Source organism: Poecilia formosa, unplaced genomic scaffold (assembly GCF_000485575.1).
Source record: "Poecilia formosa unplaced genomic scaffold, Poecilia_formosa-5.1.2 Scaffold352, whole genome shotgun sequence".
NCBI lineage: Eukaryota > Metazoa > Chordata > Actinopteri > Cyprinodontiformes > Poeciliidae > Poecilia > Poecilia formosa.
In genome coordinates, this window is record NW_006800291.1 from 638,438 (window position 1) to 647,970 (window position 9,533).

The following is a 9,533-nucleotide window of genomic DNA, read 5'->3' on the forward strand; positions in this document are numbered from 1 at the left end:
ATGGGATGCTGTCCCCTTGATCTGGGATGGGATGCTGTCCCCTTGATCTGGGATGGGATGCTGTCCCATTGGTCTGGGATGGGACTCTGTCCTGTTCATCTGGAATGGGACTCTGTCCCATTGATCTGAGGTGGGACGCTGACCCGTTGATCTGAGGTGGGACTCTGTCCCGTTGATCTGGGATGGAACGCTGTCTCGTTGATCTGGGATGGTACGCTGTCCCGTTGATCTGGGATGGGACTCTGTCCCGTTGATCTAGGATCTAGGATGGGACGCTGTCCCGTTGATCTGGGATGGCATGCTGTCCCGTTGATCTGGGATGGGATGCTGTCCCCTTGATCTGGGATGGGATGCTGTCCCATTTGTCTGGGATGGGACTCTGTCCTGTTGATCTGGGATGGGACTCTGTCCCGTTGATCTAGGATCTAGGATGGGACGCTGTCCCGTTGCTCTGGGATGGCATGCTGTCCCGTTGATCTGGGATGGCATGCTGTCCCGTTGATCTGGGATGGGATGCTGTCCCCTTGATCTGGGATGGGATGCTGTCCCATTTGTCGGGGATGGGACTCTGTCCTGTTTATCTGGGATGGGACTCTGTCCCATTGATCTGAGGTGAGACTCTGTCCCATTGATCTGAGGTGAGACTCTGTCCCATTGATCTGAGGTGGGACCCTTTCCCATTGATCTGGGATGGGATGCTGTCCCGTTGATCTCGGATGCGACTCTGTCCCGTTGATCTGAGGTGGAACACTGTCCCATTGGTCTGAGGTGGGATTCTGTCCCATTGGTCCCATTGGTCTCAGGTGGGACACTGTCCTGTTGGTCTGTTTTAAGACAGAGGCAAGGAGGGCGGCCGGCCGGCAGCGCTGCTGGTATCAGGCCTATTCATGCTCATCCAAGTCCCAGATTAAACGGCCTCCGCCCCTCGCCAGCTCTGCACACTCTGTGTTTGTAATGCTCTGACAAACCATCTCCCCTCACTGTCTCCGTCTAACCCAGTAACACTCTCCTCATCCCCTCTGCGTCTCCATATCTGCCTCCTGGTGTAACATCGCTGGATTACTGCGGTTGCTGCAACCAGAGGCCCGGTGAGGCAGGCTGAGACGGAGCCGTTCTGCTGAGCAGAGTCACCAACTGCTGCACTGCTGGTCAATCTGCTCTATTTTGCTGAACACCTGCTTGTGCCGAAGAGTCTGTGCACACATAGTTCCTGCTCCTAGTGTTTTGTGTTGCTCTTAGAGTCAGTGAAGGATTTGCAAAGTGTACTCCAGTGTTTGAGTTGGTTATATGAATTTTTTGCATAACTTATTAGAAGGAATATGGATGTTGGAGGCTCCTGGCCTGGTGTTTGAGTCTGATTTCATCCCGTCTCTGTTGTGTTTAATAATTCGACGAGCGACAACAGCACTGTGATAAAGGATTAGAAATGGATTACAGACACAAGGCCCGTTTTTATCCCACTGTTTTGTATTTTTCTGTATGAATCAGGATTAAAAGCAAGACGCAACTAATCTGTCCACCAGCTGACGTCCATCACCCATCGACGGCTTTTCAGTAGACTGACCTTCAGGCATTGGCCAATTTGTTTGGAAATATGAAAAAAATATTCCTAGAAGTATAACATGTTCTCAGTTGAATCAGAAACATGAAGCTGAAGAGGAAACAAAAAGTTTAGGTTATAATTATTCAGATTTAATGACATTACATAAATGTCATCTAATGTCATCTTACATGTAAGATAACTTCAATGTTTAATTGGGATTATAAATGTCCAGCTCATTTCCTAAAGATGAGGTCAGATTTCTTCATGAGGCACTCAGAGGCTGCTTCCTGTATGTATCTAAATAATGATTAGATAAGAGTTTAAACAGGAGTAAATGAAAAACATTTCATAGAACATGAAGTCCTGACATGTCACTGTGATGCTTCCAGATATAAAACATGCAGGGCAGTTATTCTGGTGAATGTCACGATGATGAAATGCTTAAAAACTAAACGAACATTCATGTTCACCACATTGTGTCATTCTGCTTTCTTGTAATCAGTAATTCGAGCTGCTCTGTGATATCGACCTCATCAGCTAGAAACAAATTTGATTTTTAATTAAAAAATTACAGTTGGTCGCTCCATCTGGATTGTGCTGTGGAAGTTGAGGTGAAAATGTTGCAGATTTGTTCTCCATATGTTTATGTAGGCCTGTCTAAATAAGCAAACAAATTAATCAGATGATCAATTAAAACAAGTTCAATCCATTTTCTCTCTTTGTAACAAAACCTGGATGATAAAAATCTTCAGTCTGCTGCTTTGGCTTCACTCTGGCCTTTTTATTTCATTCCAGGCCGACGTTTATGTGATTGTATTTTATTATTCTTACATTTCCTGCTGCCTGAGGATCAGCAGGGAGGGGCTCGGTTTCACCCCATGCTGAGGATAAGGGGTCAGATGCAGTCTGCATTAACTGCCTGGGCCGGTGAGGTTTGCTGGTAGAGAGCTTGTACAGCTTTAGCTTTATTTTACTCAGGTTAGACCCAGACTGTATTTACATCCAGTTGTCCAGTCATGCCTTGTAAATCGGTGTAAGAATGGAAGAATCTTTAGGAGTGTGTTGTTTCAGTGTTGTTGTGTTGAGTGCGTTTCTTCCCTTAGCGGTTCTCCTGTCTCCCTCTGTCAGAATCCAAACTGCTCAGCCTGATTGATGAACCCTTCCTGTCACTCTAGATCTACATGCTGGATGGAAAACAGTGACAGTTTCTTCTGTGTAAACCCACACAGCTTTTATCTTTTGATCTCAAACAATATATTTCACATTTACCCGGTGAGGATACTGCAAATAAATTCCAACTGAAACTGGAATTTATTTGTAGTAAATTCTAGTTTCAATTGATGAGGACTGAGTCAACGTTGTATGGGGAGAGCCTTACTTAAAACACATTGATGCGTACATTTCCAAACAATCTCAAGTGGTTAGACACTTTTTGGCACAGCTGTCATTTTATTCTCATTACGACAGCTGTGTGTATTTGTCCCACTGGCCCATGCAGACAGAAGATCTAGTCTTTTTTGTTAGCAAGAGAAAGTCTGGTTGTCATGTCGGTGGCAATTCGAGTAACCCACATGCAAGAACACAGACAGGAGAACCAATAAAGTTTAACAGGTTTATTATGAGCAGGAGGGAAACTGGTTCAAGCGGCGGGCAGCAGCACCAAGAAAAAAAAAGGGAGATGATGAGTTTGAGGTTGTAGGAAATTAGTGTTGTTTCAGAGAGGAAAAGAGGAACTTACGGGTGTAGTAGTATATGTGAAACCTTTGGAGGGAGCTAGAGGTTCTGGGTTTCCGTTTCTTTGGTTACGGAGGCGTTTGCCAGGAGGCGTTTGCCAGGAGACGTCGAGTCCTTGACAGAAGCAAGGAGCAGCAGCTTGATTTGAGCTGGTGTGGTGGCGTTGGGGGACGGACAGGTCGGCCAGAGCTTGGAGAGCGACTGAGCGGACGGTTTGCCAATTTGAGTGAGGTTTGGAGAAGGATTGAACTGTCAGATTGCAGTGGAGACTCGGGCATCTGGCGAGTGACTATCGCCAGCGTCATGAGGGGCAAACGGGGAACGGAGGTCCAGATCCAGATACTCAGGTAGGTCCTACAAGAACAGAGATCAGAGAATCAGATTACTCGGGAATCCAAGCAAAGAAGACACAGCAATCAACGAGTGGACGAGGCCAAGAGAGCACCATCACTAGTCAACAATCTGGTGTCGAAGTGTTGGCAAACCGCTTCTCTTAAGCCGCAGGTAAGGACGTGATTGCCGACCGGTGTGTAGATGACGTCAAAGGTCCGTAACATTTAAATGTAAGCATTTAAGGAGCTGGCAAGTTTACATTGTAAAAGTTCAAAGAACAATATTCATGGTTATATTGTTTCATTACCATAGCAACAATCTGAATCTATGAGTGTCATGAGTGGTGGAGGTGAGGTGAGTGAGAACACAGGCAGGACCCAGGTTGTAGCTGAAAAGTAGATATTTAATGAAGATAATCAGCTCAAACAGTCCAGATGACAGGCGGCACGGCAGAGAGGAAGCTAAGGCTCAGCACCAGTAGCAACTGTATCTAAAACCTGACTCACGAGAGCCAACGCCGACACAGGACTTTCAGTTCGACTGTGATGACCAACTAACTCACGACCGTGACATACCAACGACTTACAAACGACTAGGACCCGACAAGAGACAAAGACAACAGGTGGGGTTAAATACACAGGGAGACAATCTCGGGGAAACAAGGAACAGGTGACACTAATCAACGGGTAGACAGGACAACACAGAGACTTCTACAGAGCACGGACCTAATTAAACACAGAAAACCCAAAATAAACACGCAGAACTCAAATCACGACAATGAGTTTAATCTTTGACATTGAGCTCTGTTTGTTTCCAAATACAAATTAGTAAACTGCAGTTATAACTGATTGCTTTTTAGGTTGGCCAATTAAACTACTCCCACTTGGCCAGGTTTCACTAAATGTAACACAGAAGCTGTTAGAGGTGCTGATGTTTTTAGCAGTCAAATTCCTCAGTCAAATGCCGCTCAAGGCCTCTTACAGCCATGATGAGTTAAATCCGCTGCACTGCGCGCAGAGATGCGCAATAAACGGGAGGTTTAATGTAATACTGCTAATGTGGCTTTAGTAGCTCTTCCATTTTGTGTCTGTTAAGTTTTTAATAAGGGCCACATAAACTGTTTTGACTGCTGGAGTTTTAAGGGACAAGTTTCTCAGATCTCCTCGCGGCCACATGCATTATTAACTCTGGCTGACTAAGTGGACAAAGCATTTGGTATGGTTTGATGCTTCGTGTAACCGGAAAAACAATAATAGAAATAATAAAATAATATAAAACCAGGGTGATGCGTGACTACAAGGCGAGCACGAAAGCTTCTCACCGGGCTGAACCTGCATGATGGGGGGCGAGGGGGGGTCATGACCCCCCTCAATCTTGGAAAAGTCTAGAATTGTCCCCCCCAAAGAAATCATGAAAGAAACCCTTGTATTTAAACAATAGCAATATAAAAAAAGGCAATAGAAACAAAGAACAAAGTAAATCTGCTAAGTAAATTCAGCTAAGAAAAAAATTATAAATTTTTAGGTCCCCCCCACTACTGTTAGAACAATGGTTAAGTCCAAAGTGTAGGAGGAGGAGGAGGAGGAGCAACACAGGCTCTGTTATAGCCGCTGAAGTGAAGAGCTAGCTGTTGCTGTGGCTATGCAGCACAAACAAAAAAACCTCATGTAAGTAAACACTTTAAGCAAAAGACATGTAACACGTTTTATTTACTTTCACTGCTCATTAGGAAGAAACACATTGACAATAAAAATCATTCCACAATTCGTTATTTCATTACTTTGGCTGAATCATAATAAACTGCCACCTTATGCCTTGGAAATCAAAACTAGCAAAACTGGCTACATTGCTTTCATACACTTAGCTCCTATTTCTGTCAAAGGTAGCCAATATTTCAATTATATTTAACTCTCTAGCTCTCACTTTAATAAGAAGAGTTTGAAACGGGAGGGAGCGGCTGAGCGTCACCACTAGCCGACAGCTCAGTATGGGAGCCGAGAGCAGAGGGGCTATTGCAGCTGACAGGAAAACAAAAATAAAGTATCTCTTTATTTCTTATCTTCAACGTAGAGCCTTTAAAACCACAAAATAAAATCTGAATATTTTTCTAGAAAACTCTGGTGCTAACCTTTAAGTTTAAGTTATGATACTTACCAAATATTAAATTCCTACATATTTATAGGTTCTCAGCCCCCCCACCAAAAAAGTTTAAAACAACTTAAATTCTAATTTAAGTAACATGTATTGAGAACCACTGCAATAAATCAATATTTATGTGGAATTTTATTACTTATTAAAACTTATTTTAGTCAGAGCCTTAAATTTTTGTAAAGGTGTAGCAGAGAATAGATCTGTGACTCTGAACCAAACTATATCTAAGCAACATTTGAATCTTAGTTTGACTTCTATGGGTCTCAACAGGTTGTTTACTGAGAAAAACTTTTGTCATTCATTGCTACTTACTAGTCATTTTTGATGGCGCAGCTTGAACACACACACACACACACAAAATGTTCCTGTTTATGGTACCCCCCAATAATGAGATGGGATTTACGCCCTTGGTTAGCGCTGGTTCGTTAACCACTAACGCACTGACCAACCAGGACCACATTCATAAACTTTACAGCATAGACAGATACAGAGCCATACGCTGGGTAGTGTGTTGAGATGTAAACGCCCCACATAATTCTTTGTTCACAAAGTTAAATCATTCTCACTGCTCACTCAACGCACACGTCTGAATTCGTGACTACAAGTTATTCCTGTGGTTCACATAGAGCTGCGCAACCAGAGCTAATGCAGTGGGGTTTAAACTCTTAACTCAATGCAGAGTTCTGCAAAGAAACATAATTCCTCACAGGGGGTTGATGTTAATATCCATACATGTCAGCCTGTGTCCAGTTTGAGTGAAAGGAGGTGCAAGCGATCCGTGCTGAGGTAAACTAGAGATCAAACAGCGGCAGCGCGTGAGGCAACGTTTATAATACACTGGGGGAAACCCTGAGCTAACTAGCAACTAACTAGCAGCCTGTGGGGGACAGCTCATAAATCGACTATATCTTGCAAAAATCAGTGTTTTTTTTATTTTTATTTTATCTGTAACTTTGCTAAACCTCAGTAGGTGTAATTCGCTCCATGATGTTTCTCCGGTTGACCTTTACTGTAACCTTTCTGTTTTTACTGTTTGCAGGTGGTTCCACCCCAACATCACTGGAATCGAGGCAGAGCAGGTCTTGTTGACCCGGGGAGTTCACGGCAGTTTCCTGGCCCGGCCCAGCAAGAGCAATCCTGGGGATTTTACCCTGTCTGTCAGGTAACTTCAACCAGCCCTTGTAGTGCATTCACCAGCAGCTTCAGCTTTGACCTCACAGTTCTCACCTGTGAGTAAGCAAAAATTTAGTTTTTTAAATTTTGATATTTGACAACTGAAATAGTCACATTCACAGAAGGATTTAGGCCTGATCTAGGAATACTAAAGGTATGTAAATATGTGAACCAGTCAATAAATCCGGCTCATATATAGTTTAAATATCGTCTATTGGCAGCATTCTGAGGACGGTTAGCTTTGCAACATTATCTGTGTTTCCATTGACCATAAAACTGCAAATTGGAATTAGAAAAATAATTTGCTTTATGGAAATGCACCAATTTAAATGCATCACAGTTCATAAAATGTTCCCTTTGTTGATCCAACGTGTTGAAACAATTACTCTGCTGTAAAATCAGACTACAGTTTCCCCAAAAGGCTGCATAAGTAGCCACTCCTGTTGTCTCCTCTGATTGGATTATGAGCGCTAGCGCCACCATGGCTGATTTATGAATATAACTTCATGTAACTGTTTACATTTGTCACAGCCATGTTTTTTAATGATATATTCTGTGAACAAACTTATTCACAAGTTATTTTAATTAAATTTCTTATTTAACGAAAACACCGCCATTGTGGTTTTTTCAACATTAGCCAAATATCGACAAAATCTCACACACATTGGTAATGGAGATTGCCAATGTGTGAAGGCTACTGTTTCTCTGCCTTCAGATGCTTTGTATCTAAAGAAAATGGCAATTTTTTTATTCCAAGTTTAAAAAATAACATGGCAATTAAGAAGCAACTAAACGGTTAAAATAACTGGGCTTCAGTATCAGCAATCAGCTTCCCTGGCCTTCAACTATCATCATGTGAAGTCATTCCAGATGTCTTTCTTCACCACCTTATTTGCCTCTATGAAGATTTATTCTGTTGGGCTTACTGTGTATTGCTTAATATGTAAATTATGTAATCTGAACTTTACATAAATTCAGATTATGTAAAGTTCATAATTGTAGGAAAACCAACCCTCCAACCTTCATCTGGGTGTAAGTGAGACTAAAAGTCCAGATGATCCTGAAGACACAGAGCTCACATGTAAGCTGCTCAATTCCCAGAAAACAATTCCCAGTTGGTCCATCAGACACAATTCCTATAAATTCCTCCCTGTGGGTCATCAGTAGAGGCCTGGTGAATAGATGACACTTAATCTGAAGTTCTGTGTGTGAGTGTGTGTGCCCACACGCGTGTGTGTATTTCTAGGAACATATTGGATAACTCAGTTGGAATGTGTGATGTGGTAACTTTCTCAAAGAAAAGTGAAATCTTTTATTTTGGTTAGCAGGGTGCAGTGACTCAAGTTTTGGTGTTAAAATGAATGTCTTTATCACTCAGGCCGTATTTCCACACACAGCAGTTCTCTATGACTTTAATTAAGAGCCCTGGTGGTTAGTTGTGTGCGTGTGTGTAAGGCGACTCAGCTCCTCATGCTGTGGCGATAACAGAGAGCAGGAAATCAACTGATACAGAGGAGAAAGTCTGAAGAGTCACTCTTCCTGGACAGCAGAAGCGTTTGAGCCTTGGATGGCTTGGCGCTCGGCCACGCCATCTGAAGGATGGAAGGAAGCCCAGACGTTTCTCTGTGTCTCTGTGACGGAGCTGACCGGGTCACATGGCCTGTGGGTGTGAAGGAAGGAAGAACCTGAAGAGAGTGAGAAAAAGACCTCCAGTTCAGTCAGAAAGGGAGGGAGATTTTAGATGTTCAGAGTGGAAGATCTGGCCAGGCTCTCACTTTAGACATGCGGTTTGCAGCTTTGTGATACTTGGTGTCCTAAATAACCGCCGGATGGTTAGTGGTGCGAGTTTATGACAGATTTAAACCACAATGCACTCTCTGAGGTCAAATGACCAATGTTCAGCCTCTCCCCCATCACTGCAGAAACAAAGAAAAGAGGATAAAGCAGAAATTGTTTTAAACAGAGTTATATAACAGAATGAAAACACACAATCCTCTGTTTGGAGATGGAGAGCTCAGTTTGTGAGCCACAGCATGTCCTGTTGCTCAGTTTCAGTATTTCTCAACTGGTTAGTAACACTAACCAGTTGCAGGTTCAATCACTGACCTAGATAATCGTTCAGACGCAGGTACATCCTGGTGTGCTAGCAGGGTGGTCCTCACATTTTAAATCAAAATATGACTTTACATCTCTCCAACTGTTAATGTATTGGACAAGAAATAAACTCATTAGTGTGATTACTTTTTATGGAGCACTGCATGAATAAGGGGAACAAAACATCAGACTTTAGAGGTGCTCTGCAGGGTTTTCCCCAGAAAACTTGCTAAGCCCGGTGGTCGGGGTGCCGAAGTGGTCCACCGCGTTTTTGTATCAAAAGATTCAAATGATCCGATTCAAATGCAACCTAATGTCCAGGCCGCATTTCAGAGGTGCGTTGAGCGAGCGGTGAGAATGATTTATATTGGTGAACAAAGAATGTTGTGCGGCTTTTCCATCTCAACAAGCCCAGTGCCTGGCTCTGCCTGCAATGATAAAGTTCATCCATGTGTTCCCGGTTGGCCGGTGTATTAGTTAATAAACTAGCGCTACCCTGACCATG

General features: G+C 43.1%; 1 protein-coding gene across 1 annotated transcript in view; it reads left to right on the plus strand.

The window, feature by feature from the left end:
* Nucleotides 1-9,533, plus strand: part of ptpn11b (protein tyrosine phosphatase non-receptor type 11b) — a 76,697-nt gene that overhangs the window by 29,793 nt on the left and 37,371 nt on the right. Inside the window, exon 2 of the mRNA XM_007574446.2 lies at nucleotides 6,801-6,923. Within this exon, the coding sequence (XP_007574508.1) occupies nucleotides 6,801-6,923 (123 nt within the window). The remainder of the gene's footprint in view (nucleotides 1-6,800; nucleotides 6,924-9,533) is intronic.